Raw genomic sequence first — 17,068 nt, 5'->3', positions numbered from 1 at the left:
CACCTGGTGCAGGGCACACACACACACATTATGTAATTATAGTGCTGTGCTGTGCTATGCTGTGTTGAATTTTATGGTATGGTACGTTACGGTCTGGTATAGTATGCTATTCTGTGGTGTAGTGTAGTAGGGTATGGTATAGAATGGAATTATATTGCATTGAGGGGCACTCACAAATCATATCACTATTGTATTGTACTGTATTGTTTTGTATCACCAGGGGCACACACACTTAATAATGTATTGTTTTGTACGCTACTTTATTGTATCGTATCGTATCGTATCTTATCGTGTTGTGGTGTATCTTATTGTATTGCATTGTGGTGTGCTGCTGTGTTTTGCTGTGTTGTGTTGTATTGTTTCGTATTGTGTGGTATTGTGCTGTGTTGTCTTACATTGTATTGTATCGTATTGCATTGTATCGTGTTGTGTTGTGTTGTATTGTCTGTTTCGTGTTGTGCTGTGTTGTCTTACATTGTATTGTATTGTATTGCATTGTATCGTGTTGTGTTGTGTTGTGTTGTATTGTCTGTTTCGTGTTGTGCTGTGTTGTCTTACATTGTATTGTATCGTATTGCATTGTATCGTGTTGTGTTGTGTTGTATTGTCTGTTTCGTGTTGTGCTGTGTTGTCTTATATTGTATTGTATCGTATTGTATTGCATTGTATCGTGTTGTGTTGTGTTGTATTGTCTGTTTCGTGTTGTGCTGTGTTGTCTTACATTGTATTGTATTGCATTGTATCGTGTTGTGTTGTGTTGTATTGTATTGTCTGTTTTGTGTTGTGCTGTGTTGTCTTATATTGTATTGTATCGTATTGCATTGTATCGTGTTGTGTTGTGTTGTATTGTCTGTTTCGTGTTGTGCTGTGTTGTCTTACATTGTATTGTATCGTATTGCATTGTATCGTGTTGTGTTGTGTTGTATTGTATTGTCTGTTTCGTGTTGTGTGGTGTTGTATCACATTGTATTGTATCGTATTTCATTGTATCGTGTTGTGTTGTGTTGTGTTGTATTGTCTGTTTCGTGTTGTGCTGTGTTGTCTTACATTGTATTGTATCGTATTTCATTGTATCGTGTTGTGTTGTGTTGTATTGTCTGTTTCGTGTTGTGCTGTGTTGTCTTACATTGTATTGTATCGTATTTCATTGTATCGTGTTGTGTGGTGTTGTATCACATTGTATTGTATCGTATTTCATTGTATCGTGTTGTGTTGTGTTGTGTTGTATCACATTGTATTGTATCGTATTTCATTGTATCTTATCGTTTTGTACTGCGCTGCCTTGTGTTGTACTGAACCCGGAACTTGCTTCATTGCTACGAATTCTGCTACAAAACAGACCTTTATGCTGCACGCCGCCGTTCGCAAAAATACACACCTATTTGAGGGGCAATGTATGAAGGCTCTGCCACACCCACCCAACACAACGGTGGCCAAGTGGTTTCGTGTCCGGCTAGGAAGAGAGTGTTCATAGGTTCGAGTTCCGTGCCGGTCGAGATTTTAACCCTCACTCCACCCCCTCACTAGAACTTAAATAGTGCTAGTCTTTCGAATGAGGTTCCGTGAGCAGCGAGCATTTAGTATTCATAGCAGTCCCCATGGCAACAAGAGAGTTGTCCCCAGCGAGATTCTGTAGCAGAATCAGCTCTGATGATAAAGCACAATCATACACTTGTAAACAGAAATAAAAGTATGATACAAGACAATACAATGCGACGTATAGCAACACAATGCAAAGCAACACAACACCACAATACAATGAAACAAGAGGCAAAGCCTTCAAGACTCACTTGTGCTTCGCGCTTTATCCAGTAAAGGAATCATGAGAAGAAAAAACAGAGATTTAAAGAATCGTTGAAAAGTGCTGTGTATTGAATATGACATATAAAATAAGCTTGGGAGGAAAAAAAACTATTAAAAGGGCCTGCGAGCCGGATAGAACCATGCGTGTTCAGTTCCGAAGCAAGCAGGCTACTCCCCACTGCTGCGTGCACCTGACATTGTATGACTACATTTAATATCTAAAGCAATGTTGATGTTTCCTTCTTCGTGCAATAAATAGACCTGATTGTAGTGGCCGGGATAACGCTTAGACCTGATTGTAGTGGCCGGGATAACGCTTAGACCTGATTGTAGTGGCCGGGATAACGCCATTTAAATCATGTCTTTTGTGTGTTTTATATATCTCGATTATTCTTTTATTTCGGCGGTAAAAGACGTTGCCATCGCTTCAAGCACATCGCAACACATGGTAGATGTATAGATCTGCACGAACCAGTCCACAAAGGGCTGAAAGAAGCGATCGATTCAATTTTTCTTTTATGTTCATTCCAATTAATTCAGTGTCCACTTTAGAATATTTATATGCGGTAAACACGTCGATGGTATAGTCAGTATCACTGCATGTGTTCTGTCCAGAATTTGTATTTCTTTCCTTTTCATTGCGAACAAGAGAAACGAGGTTATGTCGTCTTTGAACACAACCTACCTTCTAGTAACTCTGTGGGAAGCGGTTTTTAGAATCTTCGGATTTCAGAACGAATCTCAACGAAATAAGCCGTTAATGATTCGGAAAAATGGCTTAATTCGGGAGACTTACAACCTGTTGTTGGTATGACTGTGAAGATGTTTTTCATATTATGTTTAAGCCAAATTTGGTATTGGCAGACAAAGTATTTCCAGAGAAATGGCAATGTTAAATTTTACCACAGAGAGAGAGAGAGAGAGAGAGAGAGAGAGAGAGAGAGAGAGAGAGAGAGAGAGAGAGAACCGAACACCGGGTTATAACATAGACTCACTTTGTTTATAAAAGCCAGTCAATAAAACGTGATGCGATGTTACACGATAATACAGTGAAATAAACCACATTGGAACGCAACGCAACACTATAATTTAAAACAATAAACCCAAATACAACGCGCGCGCGCGTGCGCGCGCACACACACACACACACAAACAAAAACGCAACACAACACAATAATAAAATATTATAAAACGCAGTGCAACACAACACAATAGTACAACAAAAGGCATCGCAACACAATGATGAAATACTATAAAACGTAATGCCACGCAACACAATAATACAATGCAATAAAACGCAGCACAAGACAATAACATAATACAATCAAACGAAATGCAACGCAACACATAATATAATACAATAAAGCGCAATACAACATGAATAATACAACACAATAAAGCACAATAATAAAAACCTATGAAATACAATAACATAATACAATAAACGAAATGCAACGCAATACAGTAATATAATACAATACATTAAAACGCAACGGATACAACACAACAATACAATAAAATGCAATGCAACACAATGAAATAATACAATTCAATCAAACGTAACACAACTCAACAGAATAGGACAATAAAACGTAAAACAACGCAACACAATGATACAATTCAATAAAGCGCAATGCAACACAACAGAATAATACAATCAAACGCAACGCGATGCAACACAATAATATAAATGAAACACAGCGCAACGCAACGCAATAATACAATATAATAAAGCGCAATGCAACACAATACAAAAATACAACGCGACAAAATGCAATGCAACACAACACAATAATAAAATACTGCAAAATACAATAACACAATAAAAAAACGGCGGTGTTCACAGCCAAGGTAGTGAGCGCTACTCATAACCAGTTGTGCCTTTCTGACACATTCATTTCCACTTTTCACAATGAAAAGCGACAACTCTCGTTTGTTAACTACCGAACAACTGTCAAATTATGACCGAAACAAGGATTTTTCAAGCTGTTGATATTTTGTTGTTGTGTTTTTTTTATTTCTTTTTATAACAACATATTTCTCTGTGTGAAATTCGGGCTGCTCTCCCCAGGGAGAGCGCGTCGCTACACTACAACGCCACCCAACCCCCCTTTTTTGTATTTTTTCCTGCATGCAGTTTTATTAATTCATATCGAAGTGGATTTTTTTCCAGAATTTTTCCAGGAACAACCTTTTTTTTGTTTTTGCCGTGGGTTCTTTTACGCGCGATAAGTGCATGCTGCACACGGGACCTCGGTCTATCGTCTCATCCGAATGACTAGCATCCAGACCACCACTCAAGGTCTAGTGAAGGGGGAATATCGGCGGCTGAGCCGGGATTCGAACCAGCGCGCTCAGATTCTCTCGCTTCTTAGGCGGACGCGTTACCTCTGGGCCATCACTCCACGATACTGCTCAAATGCCTGAAACAGCAGTTGGTGTATTGAAAGAGAGAACAGTGGTGTTCAATATGCAGCCTGCATAGTCTGAATTGTCACTCGATTTTCTTGAAAATTAATACATATAAAAATTATGTAAGAATTCCATATACTTAGGAACCTTCTTAACTGTAAGCAAAATCAGCACTGTAAAGATCACCTCATGCCCTGGAGCCAGCTGCATTGCTCGGACGGAAGAGCCTGGTATGGTCGTAACCCGATACTAACTGTGTGTAGTATGGAACTGACCAATGGCGTATTTCGGTCATCAACGTAGGCATTTAGTCGCGTGTAACTGTCAAACGTTAGAACCAAGCAATGCGACTGGCACCTGATTCGGATCCTACACTCGCTGGTATCCCCCCCCCTCCACCCCCCTCATCCACTACATCTTGAGTGGTGGTCTGCCCGCTAGTCATTCCGATGAGGCGACAGAGGTCCCGTGTGCAGCATGCACTCAGCGCACACAAAAGAACCCTCGGCAACTAAAGAGTTGTCCTTGGCAAAATCTGCACAAAAAAATCATATGTGACAGGAAAAAAAACACACTTCCAGACCAAAACATACAAAAAAGAGAGGACACTCTTAGCATAGCAACGCGCTCTCCCTGGGGAAAGCAATCGAATTTCATACAGACAAATCTGTTGTGACAAAAGAGCAATACAATGCAATACAATATTTGCAAACACGCACTCAGAATCTGTACCCATGCAATGAACACGCATCGCTATAATTATTTGCAAACGCGCACTCTGTAATTATCTCCTTAGCTACTGGACACCTGTACAATGAATTCCAGACATTATATTTAGAAACGTTTTATCAGCTATATACCTATTTCAAGCAGCAAACTATTGGTGAAATTGGAAAACATAATTACGTGAAGGATATCATCAGATCAATGTCCCATCAAGATCACAGCACTTTCAAATAAAAAAAAGTATGGCATAACAATAAATAGCGAATATCTCTCTTTAACCATACGTGATACCCACTTACATCAATAAAGATAAAAATCGCAAATGCGATTATACAAGCAAACTGGTTTCAATCAACGACCATGTAACTACCGATAATGATATTTCTTTCTATAGAAACTCGCAAATTCAATGATGAAAACCTCTCTCTCTCTCTCTCTCTCTCTCTCTCTCTCTTAATAACGTTATGCCAAGAAGCATTTTTTTTTTCAAATCTCTCTCTTCTTTCGTCGTTTTGAACAAACATCTTTTCTTTCGTTTACGTAACACTCCTTGCGATCGAGAAAGAGAGAGAGAGAGAAAGAGAGAGGGAGAGAGAGAGAGGGAGGGATACAGAGAGAGAGAGGGGGACACACACACACACACACACACACACACACACACACACACACACAGAAAGAGAAAGAGAGAGAGGTCAACACATTTTCTTTATTCTTCACTTCAGATAAAAACAAGATTTTTGTCTTTGCTGAGTTTGTGGTTTTCTTTGCAAAATCCAATTTTCCTGGCTTGAATATTTTCTATTTTATTCTTTAAAAAAATAATAAAACAGCAACAACAACAACAAAACACACAACGAAGTATATCTAGTCTGCATCACTTTAAAAAACACACCAAAAAACCGTGACAATATCATGACGTAATTGTTCTGGGGAAAAAAAGCTGGACACAAAAGGTTTGTTTCAAAAAGTGCTTCAACGTAGCCGTTTCTTAGAAAAAAAAATCTACTGATTGATTCGGCAGGCATCATTGTCGGGTGTTTGTGGTTAGAGCACCGGACTTGCAATCTGAAGAGCATGGGTTCGATCCCGATGTGTCCAGTATGGGGATTTTGCCCACTTCCCACGTCAAAGTGCCTTTACCTCTTTCGTTTCTATACATATGCAAAAAATCAAACACACACGCTCAAGATCCCGCAATCCATTGCAACCAACCGAACATCCCGTGAAGCGTTGGCCTAGTGGATATGCGGACGGCCAGGAAGACAGTGTTTACGGGTTCGAGTTCGAGCACCAGACCGAGATTATTTTACCCCCCCGACCCCCAACCCCCTACCCCCAGCTCTCCACTAGAATTTAAATGCTGGTCTGTCGCATGAGACGGCAAACCAATGTTTATTGTACAGCACGCACTTAGCGCACGTAAAAGAACCGACGGTGACAAAAGGGTTGTCATTGACAAAATCGTGTTGAAAAATCCACTTTAGTACCAGAACAAACAAGTTTGCAGACAAAACTAAACGGGGTGGACTGCACTGCAGCGACGCGCTCTCAGCGGGTAGAGCAGGCCGAATTTCACACAGAGAAATCTGTTGTGACAAACAAACAAAAAAAAAAACGAAAAAAAAGAAGAAAAAAGCAACAGAAACACAACACAATACAATAAAACGCAACACCATAAACTGCTAGAATTGGACAGCATGACGTGTCTTTGGAGTCAGTAAAACAAAACAAAACAAAACGATACAAACAAATCACCCAACCAACTAAAACACCATGATGACCACAAAACAACAAACAACAGTCCAGCCCCAGCCCCACCTGAAATCTATTGAGACAAACAATGTAATACAAAACAATGCAACATAACAAAATTCATGACAATTCAGCACAATACAACACAAACTAACTACACAACGAACCAACCAAATAACACACCACGACCTGTCTCGGAAGTCAATAAAACAAAACAACACAAAACAATACAATACAACACGACACAACACAACACAATGCAATGAAAGACAGCACAATATAAACTAAGCAACCAACTAAAACACCACTATGACCACAACATCAACAAGGAATTCTCAGCCCCCTCTCTCCTACCTGAAACCTGTCCCGGGGATCTCGAAGTTTGGTGAGGGCGTGGTTCCACCTCTCCACCGCCTCCTCGGCTCTCTGCTGCTGGTACAGCCTCCCTCCCCTCTCCCTCTCCCTCCGGGCCAACCGCTGTCCCATCTCTCTTCCCCCCTCTCTCTCTTCTCTCTCCCTTCTTCCCTCTCTCCCGGCTCTTCAGTCGACGGCAACCTTGACCTTCAACAGCCGGACGACCTTGGCCTGACCCCGGCCACGTGTGGGGCAGTGACCTTGGCCTTCACTTGACCTTGTGTGCCGTGCACCTGGCGGCGGGCGGTGAGGACGGAGATTGTTGCAGTTCTTTGATGTCGTCGGTGGGTTTGGGTTTTGTGCTGGATTGAAGACAGTAATCAGTGACGTCTTGATCAGCTGTTCAGGTAGACGGGTCGCTTTGTTCGAAAGTGTTCCGAGATCGGTTGGGTGGGTGTTAGTGTTGGTGTTGGGTGTTGGTGGTGGTGGTGGTGGTGGTGGTGGCACTGACGATGACGGAGTGCTGTGCTGCACGTGACTTCCGTGGATCAGGTGTGTTGACAAACCAGGGACTGGCGCCAGCAGACTGATGTCCAACCCGGCTCTGCCCAGCCCCTTCTGTTTTTGGTTTGGTTTGTTGCAGACTTGGTAGTTTTGCTGTGGATGATGGAGCTGGCGTGGCCCTCTCTGCCGGAGGAGCCCCTTGAGGAACTCTGGACTTCAGCAGAACTGGGCACGCCTGGAAACAATCAGATCAGAGTGCGTTCTTATGAGGTGTGTCAGTGGGATCTATGTGACGTCTTTGGGAGGCTGGAAACAACATGAGAGTATTTTCACTAGAAATATCAGTGGAATGTCATGCGATCGCCGTGAGTGCTGGAAACGTCAACAGTATTCTTTGGTGTATCAACGGAAACTTATGTGATCTGTTTGAGTGCTGGGAGTATCACAGTTTTTCTTTAGATATGTCAGTGGAAATTTATGTAATCTCTTTGAGTGCTGGAAACATCAGAGTGTGTTGTTAGATATGTCAACCGAATTTATGTGATCTCCTTCAGTGCTGGAAACTAATCAGTAATAGAATATGTTCTTAGTTAGGTCAGTTGAATTGTATGTGATCTCTTTGAGTGTGGAAACGTCAGAGTATGTTCTTTGATATATCAACTGAATTTGATGTGATCTCTTTGGGAGCGGGAAACAGAGCATGTTCTTTGAGATGTCAATGGAATTTCATGTGATATCTTTCAGTGTTGGAAACGTCAAAGTATGTTCTTAGATTTATCATTGGAATTCTGTGTGACATCTTTCAATGCTTCGATATGCAGCCTGCATCAGTGTTCATTGCTCTCTGAAACATGTAAAATCTTTTTAAATATGTCAATGAATGTTATATGATCTCTTTGGATCCTTAATCATGTACCTATCTTCTCCGTGTATATCCTTACGTTTGTAAATATTGTTTGTTGTTGCGGTTTTAAACGTTATTGTCATCGTTATAATAACAAACTTCTGTTGCGGTTTTAAACGTTATTGTCATCGTTATAATAACAAACTTCTGTTGCGGTTTTAAACGTTATTGTCATCGTTATAATAACAAACTTTTTCTTCTTCTTCTTCTTTTTCAAAGAATTGAGAGTTTATTGACACATTTAGACATATGAGACATGGCAACTTCTATGTTTTATTCAAGATTTACCTTGAATGGTTATTATTGCTGAATAGCCAGTTTAGTCTCTTTCTTTTTTCAAAAAAGGTAAGAGTCGGTATTGTCTTGTACTGTCTGTATTGTAGTCCTCCTTGTCTTTCTTTTTCTCAGCATATTTTTAATTCAGGAAGCATACGACTCAATTCCATTAATGCACTGTATGTCTCATGTCTATATAATGGGCATTTTCTTGCTGAGCTTAGTGTTCGAAGTATGAGATGCAATGTCGAGGTTTTAAACTTATTTAGTGTTTTGTCTGTAGTCCTGTCCTTTAAATGAGTGCATCAATGTACGACACAAAGTGCACGGGTAATCAATATAACATTTTAAATGACATGATAGTCTTCAAGTTTAAAAACAACAACAAGAACGATATAATGTACTTTGCTAAACAGACCATGTTGCACTCATAAATCATTGTTCACAATTCCAGGAAAAACATCTATCAATATTAGTAAGAAAAAAAAAACACTGGAGAAATTGTTGACATCTACTCCAATTAAACAACAACAACCCATGTATTACAACGGGACCATAAATAATAATTCATATGACTTCGGAACAGGAGGAGAAGAGAGAGAGAGAGAGAGAGAGAGAGAGAGAGAGAGAGAGAGAGAGGAATATATTTGTGTGCATGATAACCAATGATGTGCAGCATAATCATAGAGGGACGTGAAACCTTGCTACTATTGACTAGTTAACCGATTAATAATGATGATCACACACACAAATATATCATTGTACAAAACAGATTGATTAATTCATTAGCTAGTCTATTGGATTGGTTAGTTGGTTAGCTGGTTCATTAACTAGTCAAATTATTCCATTATTTATCCATTCATTTATGCATCATATATTGTTCGTTATGAGTTATTCGTTCATAAATATGTGAAACATTCTTAAATACGTCAATGTAATTTGACGTGATGTCTTCGAATGTCGAAACACGTGCATTGCATATCTTTGAAGTGTATGTCTTATGCTCATATTAGTTTTTAACGACACCGACACATGTCAATTTCTCTTGACAAATATTGAAGCTGACTTGATATCGTAGCGAGACATGACGGGGAAAGAGTCCTCAGCAGTCCCCCCCCCCCCTCCCCTCCCCCGACCTTCCCTCTCACATCCTTTACAAAAATACATCCCTTTCCAGTATGCTCCTCATCATTCAGACACACCATTCCTTGGCTGTACTCTATGGAGCCACTTTTATTTCTTCAACACGTGTTTGTGTGTGCATGTTGCTTGCGCACGAATGTGTGTGTGTGTGTGTGTGTGTGTGTGTGTGTGTGTGTGTGTGTGTGTGTGTGTGAGAGAGAGAGAGAGAGAGAGAGAGAGAGAGAGAATAAATGAATGAATGAATCTTTTTTTTTCCAACGGTGAAGACATTAGCGCTTTGGCCGACTTACACATCTGCCGTTGATCTAAGAGATACACAAACACATAGGCATATAAATGTTGCTATGCTTAATACATGTATAATGTACAAGTATAGCACAGCGTCAAACTGAGGGACACAACATCGCTCACATCTGTACGAAACGGAAGCGAGTAACACACACACACACACACACACACACACACACACACACACTAACACACACACACATTAACACACACACACACACCACGGGAAAAACAACAACAAAACCCTAGCATGAATGCTACACATAAATGATTCAAGTGAAATTAACACAGAAAAGTAATGATAAAATTTAAAACACAGATGTAAGAGACATAAAAAAAAAAAAGCAAATAAGGCGACGGGAAATAGGGATATGGACAGATGGACACATTATGAGAAAGACAGACAGACAGACAGAGAGAGAGAGAGAGAGAGAGAGAGAGAGAGAGAGAGAGAGAGGTAAAGATATGTCAGTGCGAGAAAAAAAAGAGTTGGGTGAGGATGGTTCACAATTTGTAATACATGTCAGTATACAGAATCGTAGACATGACCAGACAAGAGTTTGATTTCGTTAGTTTATGTCCACTGTAAGGAGAACACATTCAGATCTCTGAAAACAATGTTCTATGGCGTGATACGTTATCAACTAATTGACGCATTTCGACATAGTTTGTAAGGATTGTCAGTGACAATATTATACCAGATTTTCGGTCTGGCTTTCGGCACGCATGTACTGTCCAAGTTTGTCTTTGAATGTTGTGGTGGAAAAGGGTTCTTTGAGGCGTTTGGGGAGATTGTTCCAACAGTACGTGCCGGAGTATGCCAAACTCGATTTATATAGGTCTGTTCTTGGTTTGGGTAGAGTAAGTGTCGCATTTCGGGAGTTAGGGTTGCGAATTTCATAGCAGGCAATGGTTTGGTGTAAATAAGTAGGACATTTACCGAATATAATTTTATGCATAAGTACGCACTTATTCAGAGAGAGAGAGAGTGTGTGTGTGTCTGTGCGTGTCTGTGTACTTTATGTCTGACTGTAGCAGTTAGTGTGAATCGCTGTGAAAGGTCTGAAAGCGAGCGGTTTCTGAGTTTCAGAGTTTGTTTATTCCCATTAACTCTTTGAGTCATAGAGAAACAAGGAAACACGACAATAACAGGATGACGGCCACAGAGGAAGAGCGAAGATAATTTAAAAAGAAGAAACAAAAGGGGGGGGGGGATAATACAAGTGGGAGGAAAAATAAAATGAAATAAAAGGCCAAATGTAATCATCAGTCTGGTACAATGCAATAGGAATAGGCAAATGCACAGATCACAACTTAGATTTACAATACGGCTCTGTATCTGACTAGTTGAGCCTGAACTGGGAACTGGGGGGTTAGTTGGAGCATAGCAGCAACAATGACATGGTGTAACAAAATAAAATACATAATTTGCATGTTATTTTAGCACCCATTTGCCAGTAATACTGGGATTGGTTTGATATATACAAGAGAAAAAAAAGACATATAAAAAAATATGATCATGCAATTACAAATGGATATGTACGGGAAGCGGTGTCAAGATGAACACTCTGAAGGCCCTCCGTAACAAGGGGACACAACAAACTATCCAAGAACGGACAAACAGGAAACGCGGGTGGGGGGGAACAGAGGCAGGTGGAGGGGCGTGGTGGCGAGGTTTTCACTGGTGCCCCAGCGACATCAACAGAGGTCAAGGGACAGGTGAAGGTGAAGGTGACACAAAATTCACTACAACCAAAAGAAGGAGGCGGAGGCGGAAGAGGAGGAAAAAGAGGAATAAAGAGGAGTGGCTGGGTTAGGAGGAAGAGAAAAAAGAAAGAGAGGATGAGGAAGAATATTAGGAGGGAGGAGGTTGAAGAGAAGGAGTAGAAGGGGGAGAAGGAGGAGAGGATGAGTAAGAATTTTACTCACACACACACACACACACACACACACGCACACGCACACACACAACCACACACCGGTGCACCTCACACACAATCTCACACACGCATGCGCGCACACACAAGCAGATGGAGAGAGAGAGACAGAGACAGAGATGGAGACACAGAGAGAGAGAGACAGAGACAGACAGACAGACAGACAGACAGGCAGACAGAAAAACATTCAAATGCAGAAAAAGATATATGTGAATCAGCGAAAACGTTCAATGTCTCATCCCGCTTTGTGGTCGCATGCGAAAGCAATCGATAGCGAACACACACACACACACACACACACACTCTCTCTCTCTCTCTCTCTCTCACGTAGATACACACACGCATTTCATTTTTTGTTTTTTCAGCGTAACACACATTTGTCAGCAACAACTTTGATATCAGCATTTCTATGTCAACGGTACACATACAAATACTGAGCGTGTGTGTGCGGCGCTCTGGAGATAAGCAGCAACAAATCCAAACCTTCTTGAACCAACATGGTGATGATGATAGTCAGTGGTGGCCTGGGGATCAGGTTGTTGTTACAGTGATGAGGGCAAACACAATGTGGAGACTGACGGGAAAGTGAGTCAATGGTAAGGGACAGACTGCCCAAAAGAGCAACACACACACACACACACACGCGCGCACGCATACACGCAGTGTTGTAACTGAACCTTAAATTGAATACTACTATTACTGCTACAACACGAAGATACTCGCGCACACACGCACGCGTATTTCATTATTACACTATTCTAACACACACACACACACACACACACACACACACACACACTCACACACATGCAGATATATATATATATATATATATATATATATATATATATATATATATATATATATATATACATATACATACATATATAAAATCATGTTATTGTTGCTTTTCGTCTGTTTTTTTTTCTCTCTCTCTCTATCTTTCTCTCTCTTCTTTATTAAAAAAAATCTCAATTCTTTTTTACTGATGGCGCTTGATGTAAATAAAAGGAAATTACCATCATAATCAAATTACCATCACGAAATAAAAACACACACGCGCGCGCGCGCGCATACACACATACACCGTCTATTATTACCGAACGTAAAATTGAAGACTACTACTGCTACTACTACCAGCACTACACACACACACACACACACACACACACACACACACACACACACACACACACACACACAATTCATTATCACTGAATTTTATACTGAAGACGACGACTACAACTACTTGAAAACTTACTTACATTCTTTAAAACAAAGGAGGTTTAGGAAAATGAAAGGGACAAACCACGAAAGAACAAGCACATCAATGGAAATTTTATTGACAACATGGAAAATTGTAAACCTAGGACGTTTGGGATGTATAAAACAAACAACAACAACAACAACAAAATGTAGAATATACGTTCTTAATGCACACGATAAATTTATTACAGAACTAAAATACAGAATCCTAGTGGGATACTTCCTGAACCCACCCTCTTCAGTGAAAGAAGAAAAGTTGGTAACAGTAAGACGGGCACAATAGCCGAATGGTTAAAGCGTTGGACTTTCAATCTGAGGGTCCCGGGTTCGAATCACGGTGACGGCGCCTGGTGGGTAAAGGGTGGAGATTTTTACGATCTCCTAGGTCAACATATGTGCAGACCTGCTAGTGCCTGAACCCCCTTCGTGTGTATGTGCAAGCAGAAGATCAAATACGCACGTTAAAGATGCTGTAATCCATGTCAGCGTTCGGTGGGTTATGGAAACAAGAACATACCCAGCATGCACACCCCCGAAAACGGAGTATGGCTGCCTACATGGCGGGGTAAAAACGGTCATACACGTAAAAGCCCACTCGTGTGCATACGAGTGAACGCAGAAGAAGGTAACAGTAACCTCCCTCACAAAAACTGGGTTGACATAGGTATTCCAAAAGTTGGTGACTATCAAGGAAATGGACAGTTCTTTTTTCTTTTTCTTTTCTTTTTTTGGTGATTTCAGAAAACAATATAATTTAACAATTGATTTTGCGACTTTTTCTGGAATAAAACTGGCACTAAAGGATTTCACACGAAAATGCAATATACCTGTAAATGTTAACACTGCAGCTGATAAAAACTCCGCAATGCAAACACCACAATCTGTCAAGAAAAGAACACTGTATCACAACATAGTGTGTGCCAGTGAACCAGCGCTGAATGTTGAAGGAAACGTGAAGATAAAATATCATAAAATCAAACAATGCTTCCTAAAAAGTAAACAAATTAAAGATACAAACTTAAAATGTAGTCCCAAAGAAATGGAAATATTGATTTATCATAAATGTTTTTGGGGTGTTTTTTTTGGTAACACTGAAGAAGACAGTACTGATCATAATTTTATATGTTTTGGAAATGTCATGTTACGCTAATTTTGTTTTAGAAAGGTATCCAGACTGTATTATTGAAACTTGTGAATTAAAACCAAATCTGAGAGTAACTGAAAACCTGATTTTGTTTGATCCGAAGGAAACATCCAAACTGATGTATTTGATGTTATTATTGTTGTGGCTAAATCCTACATTTAAACGCGATAACAATCAAATTGATTCTAATAGTATCAATACTACTTTCCAACAGATTAAATAGAAGAAAAAAAAACAACAACTAAACATATGGTACTTCTAATTTTCAGACAAAATGAATCCTTTGCCCCCAAATATCTACTCACATAACACACCCGACTCCGTTTGTTTTTGTGTTTTATTTGGACACTTCTTTTATTTAGCGAAAACGATATGTTTTCAACAAATATGTATTTAGACTGTGTTCTACATGATAACTTGGCACAACTACCGAACAAGTTGATTCTGACTACAATGATGAGAACACCATCACTATATATTACCACTTGTTGCGTCAATAGGTCTGTTGCAGTTCTAATGTTCCCTGTTATCCATGTAATCTGTCAATGTGTGCCGCCAGTAAAACACACACACACACACACACACACACACACACACACACACACACACACATATATATATATATATATATATATATATATATATATATATATATATATATATATATATATATATATGCAGTGATGGCTTAGAGGTAGCGCGTCCGCCTAGGAAGCGAGAGAATCTGAGCGCGCTGGTTCGAATCACGGCTCAGCCGCCGATATTTTCTCCCCCTCCACTAGACCTTGAGTGGTGGTCTAGGCGCTAGTCATTCGGATGAGACGATAAACCGAGGTCCGTGTGCAGCATACACTTAGCACACGTAAAAAAACCCACGGCAACAAAAGGGTTGTTCCTGGCAAAATTCTGAAGAAAAATCCACTTCGATAGGAAAGACAAACAAAACTGCTCGAGAAGAGCCCGAATTTCACACAGAGAAATCTGTTGTGATAAAAAGAAATACAAATATATATATATATATATTGTGTTAAACCATGTCAGTGCTGTGAGGGTTTTTTAAAAATCTTTCTTCGTTTGTTTTGAGTTTTTCTTGGTTTGTGCTTCTGCTGTTACAACAAAAACTACAACAACAACAACAACAACACACACACACACACACCACACACACATGCACGCACAGAGAGAGAGAGAGAGAGAGAGAGAGAGAGTGTTATCATTGATCGTGCAATTGAAGACGACTACATCTACTTCTACTACTGTTGCTGCAGCTGCTGCTATTACTACTACAACTACTACCACTACACAGTCCATTATAACTGCCTGCATATCATATTGAATACGTCTACTATTACAGTAACAACAACTGCTACTACTAGTACCACACACATACACACACACACGTAAACAAACAGTCTAATTCACACATACAATCTATTATCTCTGAACGCTAAATTGAAGACTACTATCACTACTATTACTACTACTACACACTGACACACACACACGCAAACACACACTCATTCACATACACACGCTCAGTCTACCATCCATGATCTTTCAACTGAAGACTACTACTACTTCTACTAACTGTTCCTACTGCTACTTTCACACCAACTGCTTCTACACACACGCACACTCACACACACCACCAGCACCAGCACCAAGGACACAGGCTGATAATGACATCACCCAACACCTCCCCCCACTTCCCTCATTTTCCATCAACACCCCCATTCTTTACCTCTCCCCTTTAACATGAAACAACCTTCCGTTTTTATTTCCGCCCCAAGAAACAAACCAATAGCTCTGGACACACACACACACGTACACACACACACACATATGCGCACGCACACATACATATATTCAGGACTGAAGAGAGACAGTGAATGAATGCATGTTTATTTTCCAACGGTGAAGACATTAGCACTTTGGCCGACTTACACATCTTCCGTTGTTCTAAGAGACAACAAACATATGCACATATAAATGTTGTTATACTTAATACATGTATAATGTGCAAGTATAACACAGCGTCAAACTCACTCACACACAGAGAGAGAAGGAGAGAGAGAGACAGAGACAGAGATTTAGACAGAGAGTGAGACAGAGAGAACAGTGAGAGAAAAAAAACAAAAGTCAACCAAGGTACAGGACACAATCGACAGGCCACAACTCACCTTGCTTTTCAAAGGAAAAAAATAAAAGCAGCATCGCTCAGCACTGCTAGCAAAGTGAACCCACACCACTTCAGACGAAACAAAAATAAAGGTAACTCACTCCCCCCACCCACCCCACCCCCCCACACACACACCATCCCACACCACCCCTACCATCCCCAACAGCTCTCCACCATCCCTCTCCCTCACCACTCTTCCTCCCCCCCCCCCCCCCCCGCCCCTTCCTCACCACTCAGTTCTAAAACTCGCGCAGTCAGCAGCCGGAATTAGAAACACCCTGTATTTTGGTCGCGAGATGTTCTCGGGTAGACTTTCTACATGGCAACCGCTGCTAGGCACACAGAGAGAGAGAGAGAGAGAGAGAGAGGCAGTGCACTTG

At 40.5% G+C, this 17,068-nt stretch overlaps 1 protein-coding gene across 1 annotated transcript in view; it reads right to left on the bottom strand.

Annotated features, from left to right (window-relative positions):
* LOC143297575 (43 kDa receptor-associated protein of the synapse-like) overlaps positions 1 to 17,068 on the bottom strand; it is a 92,274-nt gene that overhangs the window by 62,761 nt on the left and 12,445 nt on the right. The window contains exon 2 of the mRNA XM_076609967.1: positions 7,048 to 7,786. Within this exon, the coding sequence (XP_076466082.1) occupies positions 7,048 to 7,179 (132 nt within the window). The 5' untranslated portion in view covers positions 7,180 to 7,786. The remainder of the gene's footprint in view (positions 1 to 7,047; positions 7,787 to 17,068) is intronic.

Source organism: Babylonia areolata, chromosome 23 (genome assembly GCF_041734735.1).
Source record: "Babylonia areolata isolate BAREFJ2019XMU chromosome 23, ASM4173473v1, whole genome shotgun sequence".
Taxonomy (NCBI): Eukaryota; Metazoa; Mollusca; class Gastropoda; order Neogastropoda; family Buccinidae; genus Babylonia; species Babylonia areolata.
The sequence above is the reverse complement of the archived record's forward strand: the minus strand, read 5'-3'. Positions and strand labels throughout refer to the sequence as shown.